At 34.8% G+C, this 17,653-nt stretch overlaps 1 protein-coding gene across 5 annotated transcripts in view; it reads left to right on the top strand.

Moving 5' to 3' along the window:
- COL25A1 (collagen type XXV alpha 1 chain) overlaps positions 1-17,653 on the top strand; it is a 414,648-nt gene that overhangs the window by 364,713 nt on the left and 32,282 nt on the right. For 4 of the 5 annotated variants that reach the window (XM_039848694.1, XM_039848693.1, XM_039848690.1 and 1 more), the window contains 7 exons: positions 2,213-2,281; positions 4,201-4,245; positions 6,148-6,225; positions 11,628-11,651; positions 12,270-12,314; positions 15,913-15,957; positions 17,446-17,526. In XM_039848694.1, the coding sequence (XP_039704628.1) occupies positions 2,213-2,281; positions 4,201-4,245; positions 6,148-6,225; positions 11,628-11,651; positions 12,270-12,314; positions 15,913-15,957; positions 17,446-17,526 (387 nt within the window). The remainder of the gene's footprint in view (positions 1-2,212; positions 2,282-4,200; positions 4,246-6,147; positions 6,226-11,627; positions 11,652-12,269; positions 12,315-15,912; positions 15,958-17,445; positions 17,527-17,653) is intronic. The other variant, XM_039848692.1, reaches the window with a different exon arrangement.

Below are 17,653 nucleotides of genomic sequence, written 5' to 3'. Positions count from 1 at the left end.
AAATCCAAATGTAGAACCACAAAATCAACATTAATTACCGTTCATGAAGAACCCACTCTGACTTTACAGATCAGATACTTTAATAGCAGATACTAGCCTGAACTCCCACTAAAAGTGAAGAATGTACTGTACATGTTTTATATTTTTACAAGATGGGATATGGATAGGAAATTCATTTTATTAACAATACTGTAAAGTTTATTTTCAGCTAAATTGCCTATTTAACATGAATTTGGTATCACAATGGAAAAGTCATGATTATTTAAAAATCTCTTCCAGGCAAACAACTAGGTTTTTCCAGTTACGTAGGCAATCTGGATTTGTACCACTCAATTAAAAAAATAAACTAACCTCACATATTTTACCCCCAGCACAGTGAAGAGAAATCATAATGAAGGAAGATATATAATAGCACCTAAAATATCTGTTTCTGCACTTCTGTAGCTTCAGCATCTATCTCAGTCCTGGAGAGACCTATATTACTCTAAAGAAATGGGGTCTTATTCCCAATAATTTAGAATACTTTGAATAATACCGTTTATCCATTAATTCAAGAACAAAAAATTTTTCCAGACATTTTTCTAGTATTTGAGAATGAAGAGAGAGTAAATGCAGCAAAAACAGCCTCTACCTACTCTCCTGAAGCTTACCTAGTGTGTGTAAGGGAGGATGGGAGGAGAGAAAGAAGTAAACAAATAAATAATATAATTCCAAAGAGTGATAAGCAACTAATTAGGGATATTATGATTAAAAAAAAAACGTTTCTAGGTAAAGAACTATAGACTCCACTCCTACGGTATACTGCAGATAAATGATTTTCAAAAGTTTCTGATTTTCTCTAAAATAAGGTTGCAGTTACTATTTTAGAGTTCGTCTGTAAAATATTAAGAGAAACACCGAATGTAGTACTTTTTGAAAAAAAATCCGTATATCGACAGAAGCACTTCAGTCTCTAATCTCTGGAATATCCCTTCCGGAGCATCTTTTCCATCTCGGGCATCCAGTCAAGTCTTTGACCTTCCTCCCACCTTCCCCATTTTCCCACTCTCTGCCATTCATGCCGAGAAACTTACTGCGTCTTCCTTCATCTTTGGCCTACTCTATCCCACCTCCCCTGTAAAACCACAAAGGCTCCCCAGAGTGAGAAGGACACAAATAAAGATCTTGGAATTTAAAGCCTACATCACCCTTTTAAAAACTTCGTGACTTTCGGAGAGTTACTTAAGCTCTCTGAGCTTCAGGATCTTCATCTGTAGACTTTAAATACTAACACCTTTCTCATCTGTTCTGAGGATTAAATAGGATAATGCATGTAAAGTGTTTGGGGCGTTCTTGTACTCATTAATAGCACAATCATAAACAGCAAAAATTATAAAATACTCCCTATTCATCCTTCAGGACATGGCTCATGTCTCAGCTTCAGGAAGCCAGTCTGGACCACTGAAAATTTAATGGAGGTTTTTCTTCTCTCATATTTGGCCTTACATTACATTCTTAACTATTTTGTTCATGTGGATCTTGTCTAACCTAGATCACTAGCTTCTTTGGGGCAGTGACCATGTTATACTTCACAGAGCAGTGACTAGAGCAAAAAACTATAACACCTATGTGTCTTTTACTATGCTGAGCACTTTACATTTATAAGTTATAAGATTGGTACTACAAGTTTCTACATTTTACAAAGGAAACTGAGGCTTTTGGAACTTAATTAGCTTGCCCCAAAACACGGAACTGGTAAATAACAGAGCCAGGGTTAAGACCCAGGATGTGAGATTACAAAACCTGGCCATTACAAAGTGACAAATTAAAGTCATTACAAAGCCTTAACCACTTTGCCATGCTTCTTCCTGGTAGTACTTTGAAAGTGGCTACAGAATGCAAACTATGTCTGTTTCTGTTCTGAGGTACCATGATGGCCTTTATCAAGACCCTTTAAAGGTCTTTCTGTTTATCAGCATAGGTACCTGACAAGCATTTACCAATCCATTTCCTTATCTATCAAATGGGAATGATAACACAATTGATTGAACAATTGTTTTATTAATTGAGATAATTCATGTTGAGAGTAATACAGTGCTGGGTACATGACAAATAATGATAATTTTCAGCTTTTTAAAAATTTTATTTTATTCAACTTAATAATCAGCCGGGACCAGCTGAGATGGGGGTGGGGAGGGGTGTTGCCATTTATCTGTTTTGCAATTCGTGACAGGGTGAACGAGGGGAGGCAGGGCCTCCTGGAAGAGGTGAGCGAGGGGAGCCTGGAACCCCTGGACTGAAGGTCAGTTATTGTTACATTGAAAAATACCATCCTTTGTTTTCAAAATGTGTGCCATTTGCTTTAGAAACGAAACTTAAAATTTAAAATTTCTTCTACAGGTATTAATACAACCAAAATCACAAATAATGTATTGTAATGCATACCAATTGGTTCTTTTCAGAAAAGATTTTATAATTCAACTTTTCCAGTTTACCCTTTTTTCAATGAACAAATTTGATAACACATTCCAACGTAAAGGGGGAGGTACTGTCACTATTACTCAATGAGTATTAAAGCTTACTGAGAAAATGTTGATGTGTGTTGTGTTAGTTTCGATGGTAACTAGATGGTAACACTTTGAAAATATTAGCGCCAAGGATTTATTTGACTATCCAATCTTTATTCTTCTAAACTTGCTGCAAACTAATATGGTAACACTTTATTTTAATAACCCATACCAGAGATACAGGAAATGATTTACTCTTTGATGAAAAGGAGACTTATGCACACTTTGAGACTAATGAGAATTATTCGCAGAGCTCTTCTTATCCACTGGTGGAAGGGCAGTTTCAGTTATAGCGGTGATGATACTTTTGTTTAGTGTTTTAATAGCCAGCATTAAATAGAGCCATTTATTGTGGCAGTTAAAATAAAGTGTTCCCATTTTTCTTCACTGAGTCACTGTTAATTTCTTTTTTCTGTTCTTATCTCCTCTGTCTTTTTCTTTTTCATTTTCATATTCTCCTATATTAGGGAAAACAAGGTGAATCAGGATCTAGGGGCCCAAAGGGGTCAAAGGTCAGTAACCGGTAATCATTTTAATGTAACACGAGGCCTTCAAGAACTATGCTTTATTCCTGTTGCACACTGAATCATATTTTAGATGAAACTCTTTCACACACTGGGATTGCAATAATTTCACCCTTATGATGAAGTCTCAAAACAATTGGTTTGTTTCATCTTGTTTTTCATAGAAAATTTAATTATTATGGTCAATGCTATTAGCATAATACAGCTAGATAAAAATTATAATCCCCTTTCCTGCTTATCTTCATTGGTCTTTACCCAGTTTATAGGAGTATGTAAAAAGTCATACCAAAATGCTTTCAATTCCATTTAGGAAAAGGCCTCTCTACATTTAAGGCCATTTTTAAAGAACCCTCAAATCTAGACAGGTTCAAATCTCTAACGTTTCTGTTTAGATTTCTGAGAATTTTGAGTGTTCTCAGAGTGATGTATGTGCAGTTTGGATCCGGTATCTTTCCAGGTGGGGTAATAACACCATAAACGGAACTTTAGAGATTTCCCATATTGCATTGGGGAAAAAAAGAGAGCTGGGTTTGCCCTGCCCGACCTTCAGCCCTGCCCCTCTGTCTCAGCTAGCTGCTGTCCACTTCAGCACCTACTAAATGTTAAAATGCCTGTACCTACAGAAAAAAAACTTTTCCTTAGATCCCCATCATCACAGGGAGGCCTAGCTGGTGACCTTTCCCTCCTGATTTTCCCTAGAATAAGCTCTCCATTTCTTCCTTGTCTCAGTTATTTACATTTCTCAGAGGACAGACATTTGAAGTGGTTGGCTCTTTTTCCCTTTGCCCCAAATCTTTCCATTAAAGTCAAGAACATGGCTCAATCTGAGAGGTAAAAATGTACTTTGGGTGTCATGGAAACCACTTGCTTTGCTTTTGAAGATCCCTAGTGAGAGAGCTAACATATATATTGTTGTTCCCACGTACTCTAGTATCTGAAAGGGGAATTTTAATTCACTTCAAGGTGCATCTTAAAAAAGCATTTGCCATGTCAGTGGTTATTGTTCTTCTAGTTGTTATTTTCCACTTCTGAAGTTTGTATTAAAGGTGCTGCTGTGATATTAAACACATCCTTAGATCTGAGACTGTCCTAACTACTAATTAGGTGTTTTCTCTTTTCACTGGGGAAAGGGTGACCGTGGAGACAAAGGAGACTCTGGAACGCTGGGACCAAGGGTGAGTGTGTCTCTCATCTAAGCTTTTGTTCCCCTCCAAGCCCAAATTTAAAGTATGTTTCTGTGTGTCTTTTCACAAGGCACCTGGACTAATAATGTCCAATAATAGCACTGGAGGTAGACTGCTGTAATTATTCCTGCTACTCCCTTCTTTCCTGTTATTTTTAATTTTAGTCGTCAGAAGAAATGAGTGTGTAGATTCTAACACATAAAATAAGCTCATGAGAGGAAGGTCTAAGGACCTCTCCATCTCCTTTTCCTCTGCTAAATGAGCAGTAGGAAGCCCATAGCCATCCAGCTTGTAGAATTTTCCATTTTCAGTTAACCCAATTATAAAGAAAACAATAACGTATCTTTTCAGAGCCTTTTTTAAACACAGGCAGGGAATTAGGACATGACTAATGGAAATTCAGTGGCAGAGCTAGTAAGTAGGGTAGAAGTCTTGAGAATATATGTATTTTCCTTCACATTCCCTATTTGGTTTTATTTTAATGGAATTCTATTCCTGTTGGGAAAACCAAACATTTCCTAAGAATAATATTCTATTTCCCTAAAGAATGAAGAAGCAATCCGTGAGATGTAGATGACTAGAAAAGGTTAGGGGTTGCTTTAATAAATTTGGATAAAGTCAATAAATGTTTGCAAGTCAAATCAGATGAGCCTTCATTTTCTAATTTTCAAAAACAGTTTCATATATGAAAAGATGCTCAACATCGCTAACTATTAGGGAAATGCAAATCAAAACCACAATGAGATAACATCTAACACCTGTTAGAATAGCTATAATCAACAGAACAAGTAAAAACAAATATTGGAGAATAGCTAGAATAGCTATAATCTGTTAGAATAGCTATAATCAACAGGACAAGTGATAACAAATGTTGGAGAAGATGTAGAGAAAAAGGAACCGTCATACACTGCTGGTGGGACTGCAAATTGGTACAGCCACTATGGAAAACAGTATGGAGGTGCCTCAAAAAACTAAGAATCGATCTACCATATGATCCAGCATCCCTCTATTGGGTATTTACCCCCAAAGACTTGAAAACCCATATCCGAAAAGATATTTGCACACCAATGTTCATAGTAGCACTATTCACAGTGGCCAGGACATGGAAGCAACCAAAGTGTCCTACAATAGATGATTGGCTAAAGAAGCTGTGGTACATATATACAATGGAGTATTACTCAGCCATAAGAAGAGATGAAATACTGCCATTTGCAACAACCTGGATGGACCTCGAGATAATCATGCTAAGGGAAATAAGCCAAACAGAAAAAGTTGAAAATCACATGATATCACGTATATGTGGGATATAAACCTAAAAGCAACAAATGAACAGGACAAACAGAGACTCAGGGACATGGACAATGGACTAGTGGTTACCAGAGGGTAGGGGTAGAGGAGGAGGGAAGAAGTAGACGGGGTAAAGGGGGTCAAATATAGCGGGGTTGGTGGTGGGTGAAGTGGGTAAAAGGGATCAAATATATGGTAGCTGAAGGAAACTGGACTCTGGGTGGTAATCACACAATAGAATATACAGATGTCAAATTATAATGTACACCTGAAAATTATATAATTGTATTAACCAATGTTACCCTAATAAACTTAAAAAAAGTTTCAGAGATTAAATTATATCTCTCTTTTTTCAGATTTCATATCTTTAACATACCACAAGAAATTAGAAGTGGTTTGCCTCCTTTGAAATAAGGACAAAATTCAAACATTATTATGTATTCTAGGGTGAAGTTGTGCCTTAGTCAGGAATTGATGATCAAAGGGAGTTGCACATTGCTATTTCTGTTTTTTTGTTGTTTTTTTGGGGGGGTTTTTTTGGCCATCATCCCCTCTATATTCCTAGCCTAACCTCCATGATATTCTTTTGGTTATTTTTTTTCATAGGGCCCACCTGGTCAAAAGGGAGATCAAGGAGCCACGGAGATTATAGACTATAATGGCAACCTCCATGAAGCTTTGCAGGCAAGTAACTGCAAACGACAGTGACACTGATGAGCACCATGTAATGTGTGTAAATATCAGCTTCCACACACCTTAGATCCCAGAGGGCTCCACTGCTCAAAGTACACACTCTCCCTCTACTGAACCCATCCCCTTCTTTCTGCCCCAGTTTATCCTCTTTACTTCCTAGCATTTTTCAATCTTCCTATCTTTTTTTCCCTTCTACCTTCGGATCTGCTTAAATCTTACCTGGTTTAAACCTTGTGTTAATTTCACCAGTCTTTGTCTCTTTGCATGAAAAATGAGCCTAGTAAAGCAGTAAAGAACCTTATGGTTCTGGAGTTGAAGCTGCCTGAGTTCATATCTCAGCTCTCTTGCTTGCTAAGTGCATATCCTAGGGCAAGTTATATATTTCTCTGTGCCTCAGTTTTCTCGTTTGTACAATGAGGACAATCATAATAACTACTTCACAGGGTTTAGCAATGGCTAAATGCCTGACATATGATAGATCCTCTTTAGGTGGTTTTTTGTTTTGTTTTGTTTTGTTTTTTATTACTGCTACTATTCAATTCTTTTTCTTCCATTAAGTAAAAACCATAGACTGCGTGCCTTGTCTCCATCACCTTTGCTTCCTATTCACCCTTTTCGTGCTTGGACTCCTGTATTCTAACCTGTATCATCATTCTTCTGTAACTTACCTTGTAAAGGTCAATAATAACTTCTATGTCAAGCCCGTTGTACTTATCACCCTTGACATTTCCATAACATTTATACTAAACCACCTTCCTTTTGAAACTTTTTCTTTCTGGTTTCTTGGATCCTTTACTCTTCCAATGTTCTTTGCTGATGGATCCACCCTATTTTAGTATTTCCAGTTTTTTCGTCCAGTCCCTAATTTTTGGTATCCTCAAATCTCTGTTCTTTTCTTGGTACAATGACTCCTCGTTCTACCATGTTATGGCTGCTTCCAAATCTTTCGTCGCCAGGTCTGACTTGCAGATACCCCCAGTTGTCTAGGAATATTTCCACTATGGATGCACCATTGCTTTATCAGTTTCCACGAATACACACAATTAAACTGGTTACCTTTCCCACCAGCAAATGTTTCCCTTTCTTAGCAATCTATATTCTGTTAATGCTACCATAATAAGTCTTTGAATTTCTTGTGATAGAAACTTGAGAGTTATTTTTAAACTATTCTTCCTCCTTCATTCATTATATTTCACCAGATGCTCCTGTTTCCTTTTTTAAAGTGTCTTTTGAGGTTGCCCCCATTCTATCCATCCCAGCGAGGTCCACATGGTGTTTCTCTCAGATCTAACACTGCAATAAGTCCTCAGCCGATTCCTCTGCCCTAGTGCTTCCCTGCCCTTCTATTTTTATATTTAAATATTTATTATATTTTACTAATTATCACTATTTTGATGGCTTCAATCCCTTAAGAAACCTAAATGGACCCTCTCACCTACTCTATCAAGCTCAGACTTCTCTGTCTGACTTTCAAGGCTCTATAATCCTGCCTTTCCTGGACAGAATTTTCTATTTCTCCACAGCACACATTTTCCCCCAAAGTGATCATATTTATCATATCCATAAAAAATCCCTCTCTTTTTGCCTGGTTCATCCCATTTTTCTTTCTTTCATCCATCTAAATCTTCTCCAACGATCCACTGCCACCACCCAGGTGAGTTCCTCCTCTTAATTCTTTTAAACATCAGCAATCAGGCCCCAGTGGTTTAACATTTAATTTTTCTCAAATCGAATAATTTATTTCACTCTTGCCACTTACCAGACCACAAGTTACTTGGTGATAGGAAACATGTCTTATGCTTACTCTGTATTCCCCAACATGCCAGACACAGGTCTGGCTGTAAATAGTAAATAAACTGCTCTTGGTTGAATGAATGATATACGTAGCTCATATGTACAGTCCATTTGTTTGCTCGAAAGCCAAATCAGTTGTTTTAAATATTTACTATTATTCACTTGTTTGCTTGTTATTTTCCGTCCTCATGACTTCACTAATATTCTCTAATTATGGGCGACTTATATTTCTATGGGTCCTTTGCTACAACTACCATTTTTAACTAGTAAAGCATTAAATAGTTTTTACAGAATCTGTCTTCAGCTCAACCTACTTTTCTGTTCTTTTCATTCTTTTTCTTCTGGAAAATGCAAAGAGAAGCATGCTTACTGCTTGGAGAAATGCTACTGGGGCAGAATGTTCAGTCAAAAGCTTGAATTGGTGTCCTCAGTCCAAGTGGATACACACAAGTAGTAGTAGCTGCTGGGCTATTGTGAAGTTCTAGAATCAGTTTTCTAAGTTGTTCCCTTTTCCCAAAAGTTGATAATGCAATGTATAAAGGAACAGAACAAGACATTTAGGTGTACCTACTATGTTTTCAGAGTTCTTACCTTTAAAATATAGGGACACACTTTTTAAACTTAATTTATTAGCAATGTTGTAAATTTCCCTTAAACTGCTTGCAATGTCACCATAATGCTGCTGCCATCTTTAAGAGGTATCCATTCTCTTACCTTCCAAAAACTACTCCAATTATTGGCTATTTTCTGCAAAATTATGAGAGTCCTTTTAAAGCATCCTGTCCATGAATAGGACCTGGCATGGAGCAAGCTACCCTTAGCCTAAAACTGAAATCTCTGTTTTGATCTCCCTTTTGCTACTAACTAGCTAAGTCATTTTGGGGAAGTCACTTAATGTATCTATACTTCATTGATCTTATTTGTAAAATGAAGATGTTTTTGGAATAGATTTTTTTCTAAGAGCCTATAAAATCTAATACTATGGTTAGGATTATTTCTCAGGAGCTCCTGAACACTCTGCTAAACACACTGTACTTTATTAAAATTCTGACGCCTGCGTCTTGGTATGAAAGAAATTTGTGCTCATTTTCTTTTTTTCACCTTGAATTCTATATGACTGTAAACAAGTTAATATCCATCATAATCCACTAATTCATGGTTTATATCTCAGCCTAAAGGTTTTCTCTTCTTATGGGCTTGTTAGGACAAGTATGTGTTGCACTAGTAAATAGCTTATAGTTTTGTTTTGTTTTTTTACTTCAAAACTATTTGTTTTCCTAGTATAGTACTCTAGTGGATTAAGAATCCCTAATAAAGTGAACTAAATTAAATAGCCATCAGATTGAGAAGTTGTAGATATTTATTTTCCTAATTCTCTAACCAGTGATGGATTTTCACAGTTTTGCTGATTTCATTTTACTATTGCCTCCTCTAAAAAAAACTGACAATCAGATAAATAAGAGTATATTACAGTTATGAAAATATCACATTAGAAATATAAGATTTTACTGTTGCCTGTATTGAAAATTATTATTTACATGAACATTTGCCATAAGCCATTTATTTTGACTTTTATTTAAGGTGGTTACATTTCCACAACTATCGATAAAATCTATTTCCTAGCTCAAGCTTTTAAAATTCCTCACCACCATTTAAACTAAACCTGTTCCCTGGTGTAAATCATGGGTGATTTTAAGCTTACATCTTTATGAGAAATGAAAGAAAATAACCTTTAATTCTAAAGAGACTCACATAAGCATTTCAGGGAATAAATCACGAAGCAGCCCGCCAGCCTTCACCCAGTTTACAGTCTCTCTGGCTCATGCCTCCCATTTCACACCATGCCTCCCTAGAGACTGGCATGCCATTCTTCATCACTACCAAGAATTCTGGTTTTCAAATCATTTCTGAACTTCAGGTGAGAATCTTGTCGAATCTATGTAGCTTTAACTTAGAGGAACCAGAATCAAGAAGTCCAAGGTAAGCAAATAATCTTAGGACTTCTCTGTGTGTCTGCACACTAGTGCTGTAGGATAGTAGTAAAAACTCTGCTTTTGAGAAATTAGCTTAGTTTTCTGTCATTTGTTCTTCTATTAACTGGATGGAACCTGCCCTGTATAATTTTTAGGTCTCACAAATATGATTATTTAACAAGATCATTTAAATGCATATGCACCTCATTATAAAACGTTGTTATCTTTAAATTTTTTTTAAAAAATAGACTAGTTTTGTGTTTAGGTGGAAAATGAATCATATATGGCTCACATTGGAAAACCTCTGAGAGTTCACATTTTAAATTTCCTTCCCTTTCTAAGGTTTTATGATTCTGCTTTCTAGTTAAAATTGCAATATGTAATTGAAAGGCAATGATAAAGAAATTATTTCTACTCTATAATTTTCTAACAGCCTTTAAAAAATGACTAATTTGCCTATAGGAACAAAGAAGTAGCTTTCTCAAAACCATAAATCCAACTCTTGCTTTAGGTGAATCCCATAAGAATAAAGTAGTGTCTTATGTTACACAGACATGATGATATAAAAATCTGGGTTTTGATTTTTTTATAGCCTTGCCCTAGTTTGTGGTCAGTTTGCCTTTATCTGAGAAGCACTGGTTGATTTTCTCCTATTAAGTTTTTTCTGAAGTTGTAATGACTATAACTGATTTTATCATAGAGTACAAAGTTGAACCACTTGTACACATGCATAAATAAATGTATTGTTTTTTTAAGGAATAATAGCACCATGTCACTAGAGACTCAATTAAGTGTTTGAAATAAGATAGATAACGTTAAGATTATTTTTTACAACAACAATAATAAAAAATGGCAACAACAACCCGGATTGGAAATGGAAATAGAGTAGTGGAAAACAAAGAGATGGTGTTAAACCAGTATTCACAGTAATTGGATGATGTTTCTCTGTGACCGGAGTCCCTAATGGAGAATGATCGCATAAAGTGTAACATAAGACTTAGACTGGAAAGTAATACAAAAACAATTCATGAATTAGAGATCGAGTATTTTGGAGATTTATACTTTGAGAGAATGTATTTTGTTACAGTACTCTAGCACTTTATATTAAGAAACTAGATGAATCTCGTGTCAGCTCTTATCTTTGAGCATGGTATGCACCCACCCATCCCCACACACAAGATTATTATAGTGCAACAGATGAGGTTCAGACTAAAAGAGAAAAAAAATTGTCACTTATAAATAAGATAGTTCTGTTTTCTCTAATTGAATAGAGCGCTTATGAATGATGAAGTTTCTCAGGTCACAGTTACACTGACAAACCTCTAGTGTATATACTATTTCACTACATAATTTTTTTAATCAGATAAATTAAAATTTTGAAATTTTATTTTTTCTTTATCCATAGATTGTTAAAATGAAATTCTAAAAGTAATTTTAAAAGAATCTTTACAACATATCATATTCCTTTGAAGATAGGATAATATGCTCTCAGTATCTTATTAATTCCTTATAAGACATCGGTCTTGCCAAGACATATTTAAAAAGTTGATGATTTCAGAAATGTATTATTGTACTTTGGCACACAAAATAGGTAACTCTGTCTTTATCAATACATTTTCCCAACAGAGGATTACCACCTTAACTGTTACGGTAACTCCTATTGCATGATTTCTGTGGTTTGTGACTTTGTATTTGGTGTTGATGCATGCTGCTCATAATGGTACTAATGTAGCAATTGGTTTTATCTGTTATTTAGCTTTGTTTTCTTATACTAATAACCTTTTACAATATTTGCCCCAGTTGAATTATTTTTACTTCTTGAAAAAGCCAAAAAAAAAAAAAAGAAAAGTATTTTTCTTGCAAGTCTTTAGTCTTATCTTAATAATATATCTTTGTTCTTTAGTGTTTGGAAATCAAAGTCTTTTGGTGGGGAGGGGAGAAATGTGTCTAGAAACACAGATAATATTAGTAAGCTAATTCAACCCAAAAAGATGAATGTGGGACAAAGCAGCAATATTACATTGTCTTACAAATCAACCCAAAAGTATCTTCGGTATTATTTTGGCCTAAAGGTTTGTTGATTTTTTTTTTCATGTAAGCATGTAGTTTTTATAATTCTGTAACCAGTGAAATTTTTCCTCGTTGCAAATCAATATTGGGGGATATTTGATTATGATAGAAATTAGGAAGATGTATAGTGTACTTAAAGCATAAAATTTAATACATACACTTGGTTACTTTTTATAACTTTGTCTTTTCTGGATTTAGGGTCCCCCTGGACCACCAGGACCTCAAGGACTACAAGGGCCAAAGGTTATTCTTCATTTTACTCGTTTCCATTTACCACATATAATGTAGAGAATCCCATATTAAATAAATGTGTCTTTGAAAATCAGTCTTACGAAATACCAGTGAAGCTGAGATCAGCAATCTTGCTTAAAAAGCTAAGAATAGAAAATGAGGTTTGGGCTAATGCGAATGACATTAAATTTAGAAAGGGAACATTTAGAAAAACAATATTAAACAAGGGAAAAACAAGTTTTACATAAATTATAAATGTAAAGAAACACTAAATGTGTATGAAAAAAGAAAAATATTTAAATAGAGGAAGACTGAAGAAAAATTTACTTGGATACTAAAAAAGATCCTTCCCTCTAATTCTTTTGTAATAAAGAGAACAAGAGAAGCTCTAGCATGATGCATTCACAAATGACAATTTTAGGAATCATTTTCAAGTCATTTTTTATAGCACATCTTGCTATTATATATATTCAGACATTCTGCCATTTAAATCTTATCTAATGAAACATACCAACTGTGAACAGTTTGTATAAAACCTAGAATTACTTGATTATATCTAAAATTTGTTGGTGGTCTTAGCTTTTGCCCTCTAAAGCTTAGTCAAATAAGCACATTTGATCAATTAACACATAGCCAGTTACTCTGGCTTTTCAGAACTGAGCTATATGTGTTGAAACATGACTTTCATCATTGGATTTTTGTAGGCGATTCAAGTAGTTTAGAAAGTCATCTTTTGTCTAGGCCTCTTTTGTTTAGGCCTCTTAAGGCAGTTTATTTGCTAAGTCTGTCACACACACACACACACACACGCTCACACGCTTTTGTACTCTTTCAAGATACTTAAAACTAGCATATAGAAATGGTTATTTTTCTATAAAAAGGAACATAAAGTAGAATATTACTGAGGTCCTTGCCTATGTGAGATATATTTGAACATAGACCTTAATTTCAAACAGATTTCCTGTATAACAGTGTAAGCTTTGGAATTTTTAACTCTCTATTTCTCTACCACATTCTGGTTCCTAAGAGATATAACACAAAACGCTCTAGTCATACACAGTTTTTATTCCTGGTAAGCAAGTGGGCTTGGATTTTTATTCTTGAATATCTTGGTGAACTGGAGTAGACAATCTAGAAGGAAATGTGCAGATTGCTTTTTCCTGTATAGAGTCAACCAAGGTCTGAGTTCCTTGTTTCATCTTCTCACTTGACTAAGTCTGCAGGACCAGAATTGTCCCCAGTGCTAAAGATGTACTTCATTCCCTGCAAACCTCAACAACTTCTAGGACTTTATTCTTCTTTAAAGCTGAAAGGCCTACAGAAGCCCAAAAGGGACACCCATTCCTTGACCCAAAGGAGCAAAAAGGACTCCATAGCCAAGAAGGCTATATCATTAAAACCTACATTCCTCTTGTATAATCCAATTGCTATTCATTTGTTAATTCAATTATACAATAAGTAATTTTTGAGCCTCTACTCTGTGATAAGCATTAATATCTAGTAAAGATACTGAGGTATAGTAAGGGGCTTCAACAAGGAACTTACAGCCTGGGCAGGGAGATAGGCAAGTCAAGGCATAATTATTTATAAATAGAATAAGTGCTTTGATTAAGATGAAAATGGAAAGGCCACCTCGGCCTTGGGAGTCAAGAATGACTTCAAGCTGAAACCGAAAAATGGGGAAATTGGCCAAGCGAATGTTTAGACGAGTAGGGTCAGGGCAGGTGATTCACCATACTTCCTGCCGACCTTCCCTCTATGCTGTCACTCTGCCCCACCCCTCACACCTTATAATGGTCTTATAATTGAGATCTTAGGTTAGTCGATACAGTCCTTTATGCTTTCCATGATCTCTCCTTGAGAAGATTAGGATTATTGGGGTGAGATGTGCTATGACTAAGAGCCAGCAAATACAGCCTGAGTCAAATGTAAAACTCATTCTCGCCCAGGACTCACAGCCTCAGATTGAATGGGGACCTATTCAGTTAGCATTTCTCCTTCCTTTTTCAAACAAAGATTGTTTGACTTCTTACTCATCGGATAACTACAAACTACTTTCGATAGGTGAAGGATAAATGAATAATTCATGAATTACGTTTTTCTTTAAAACACTCATGGTCACATTTCGAAAGTAAAAGTTTAGCAAAGCAATCATTATTGGATCTGGAGTGCTGACAAATATTCAGACTGAATGAAACTAAGACTTAGCCAGTTGCATCCAGCCTCAGCAGGCTTGTTTGTGGCAAAATAAACTTTGCTGCTAACACCAAGAACAGGAAACCTGGAATAAGGCCTTTTCTTTTCTTTTCCTTGCTTTACTTTCTTTCTTTCTCTTTCTTTCTTTCTTTCTTTCTTTCTTTCTTTCTTTCTTTCTTTCTTTCTTTCTTTCTTTCTTTCTTTCTTTCTTTCTTTCTTTCTTTCTTTCTTTCTTTCTTTCTTTCTTTCTTTCTTTCTTTCTTTCTTTCTTTCNCTCTCTCTCTCTCTCTCCTTTCTTTCTTTATCATGCCTTCTTAGACATTGAAAAGCTCAAATTTCATGCTGTAGCCAATAGCTCTTAAAGTTTTTAGCAGGGAAAAGAGCTCTAGCCATTTCAACCTTATGGTTTATAACATCACCAAACAAAACTTTCTAGAAAAATACAGCCTCAAGTCAGCTCCCTTGGAAATCTGTCTGTGAGGCAGGCCACTTACCCTCAGAAGAGCTGTTTTTACAAAATATCCACAATATGGAAACCAGGGATATTTAAAATGGGATCCAAATATATGATTTCATTGATATAAAAATCTTACCTTTCAAAGAATTTGTTCAATACCTTTCCAACTGAAAGAGAACTGGACATTTGTTTTTTGGCTAAATCTCTAGCACATTGTTTAAGTTTGTTTTTTAATGAAACATCTTTATTTTTTTTAGAATATCTTTAGTTAAAAAATAAATCTATGTATTTTGTGTTTGTCAAGGGTTCTAATAAATCATAATATAAATAGTAAATTTAGTTCATTCCTAGCATAGTATAGGAAATAGAACTGATCCAAAAGTAATTTTATATGGATTAAGATAGTACCTCATTTATTATATCCTTCAGCAAGGCTTATCTGGAAGTAGCACATTCACAATCATTATGAATTTGTGTCCACAGTTCGAACAGTGCCAGTTAAAAAATTGTGAACTTATGGGGCTTTGCATTTTATTCTTTCTTAAGATAACTGTCATGTTTTTGCTTTTTTCTCAAATTGGAAAATAAGAGAAATCATACATATTTTTTAAGGAGAAAAAAATTAGCTAACTGAGGCATATAGGTTACTGCTATAAGACATGATCAGTCATCAAATGATTTCTATTTGTTTTCTTTCAACCGTTTTTTTTTTTTAAGCCTACATCTCACATGAGGAAAAAATAAAAATGCTGGATCTTAGCTACATATAAGTATTGTTCTACATAATATTCAGGAAAACGTTATTTCAGTTTAGGTATGTGGTATGATGTAATAAAGTATTCTTGGGTTATAATGCATTTGTTGAAAGTCAAATTGTACTGTTACCAACTAGCAACATATTTATTTAGTTTGCTACCAATGATAAATGGAAAGAAGCATCAATTTTTATCTTAACAGGGGGAGCCAGGATCTCCAGGAATCCCAGGAGTTGATGGAGAGCAGGTAATTTTCAAAGATATATGCTGTCATTTAAAGCATCATTATTGATTACTACTTTTATTATAGGTTTGAAGCCAAAAAGGTATGAGTGTTGATATATGATATCCTCTCTTTTTTTTTCACCATCTGTTCTGGAGACTACATTAACTCTAAAAAGCAATTGGTCTTAAATTAGACAGTTTTTTTTTTTCTGCAGAAATGTACAAGCTATATGATGCTTTAGTTTTGTCTTAATACTCCTTATCAATCTACAAGTGATACCTTTGTATCAGAAAAACACAAAGAAAAATCATTACCAATTTAGTAAGAATAGCCTAATTTTTGTCAGTGGTACATATAATTCAAGGTGAAAAACAATGACCATAGTTTCTGCAAAATTAGACATTGCTTATATGTGTTATTTCGACAATGTTTTCTTTTCCCAAATAAAGATTACACCTAATTTTCTAGATGATTAGAAAAGACAGAAACAAGCAGGACATTTGCAGCTTTGCAGAATATGGCACTTTCTCCAAGTGTTTCCCCTAAAACAGAGGTTGGCAAACTTTTTCTATAAAGAGCCAGATAGTAAATGTTTTAGGCTTTGCAGGTCGCATACAGTCTCTGTTGCATGTCCTTTTTTTTAAACAGCCTTAAAAATTTTTAAAAACATTCAGCCTGTGCAAAAACAAGTTCTGGGCTGAATTTAGCCCATAAGCCAAAAAGACTCTGGCCAGTATTCAAAATTTAGAATCAAATCACAGGGTTAGTTTCAAGCTATTTGATATTTACTATGCTTCCATTATTTACCAAGAAATGGCTAAAATCAAGTAAATAATAAGAAATCAAGGGGATTTTTGATACAGTTAGTGAAATATACTCCTCAGGAGATAGTACTAGATAAGGAAATTAAGTTTAAGAGATGAATTATTTTAACGTCAGAGTTATATGTTGAAATTACATGATGCCACATTAAATAAACGTCGTTAAAAAAGACTTCAGATGATTGCTATATCAATCAGAGATTACATCAGAATTTTAAAATCTGGTTATATATTACTTTTCCCCTTATTCGTCATTATAAATAATTTGACATGCATAACAACATGAGATGAGAGAAATTTATTTGAACTTTTGTTATTATATCAGGTCTTGGTTCAAAGGTGTATTGTACTGTTGAAAATTAAATCCATTAAATTGTTTTTGGGACTGGTGATATAGAATTAGCTGCCAGGTAAAAATATGGTAACAATGATGTCAACACCTAAATTCATGTTTTTCATATTTAAATGGCCTAAGTGATAGAATTAAATTCCTTCTATTGTACAAAAAAATGGTATTGGTTCGATGTAGAAGACTGCAATAAGAAATAACTCTACCTAAAAATGAAAATCAGGATCATCTCCACATAGGACCCACCCTTTGACAAAATCGATCTGGAATTCTGTTTTCCCTAGGAAATGACAATCAAGGGTCCAAACAATTCTTACATGCAAACCGTATTATTTGTAGGGACTCAAAGGCTCAAAGGGAGATGTGGGGGACCCAGGTGTGCCAGGTGAAAAAGGAGGAATCGGATTACCTGGATTACCGGTATGTTTGTACTTTGTATGATGTGCTCATATTAAGATAAATAATCAGAAAAAAGTTATATTATTAGATGCAGTCTCATATAATGGTTCATATAATATTTTTGTTTTTAAATAGTTGAGGTATTATT

The sequence above is a fragment of the Pteropus medius genome, unplaced genomic scaffold (assembly GCF_902729225.1).
Source record: "Pteropus medius unplaced genomic scaffold, Ma_sr-lr_union100, whole genome shotgun sequence".
In the NCBI taxonomy this organism is placed as follows: Eukaryota; Metazoa; Chordata; class Mammalia; order Chiroptera; family Pteropodidae; genus Pteropus; species Pteropus medius.
Note: the sequence above shows the minus strand (reverse complement) of the source record. Positions and strands in the feature narration are given on the sequence as shown.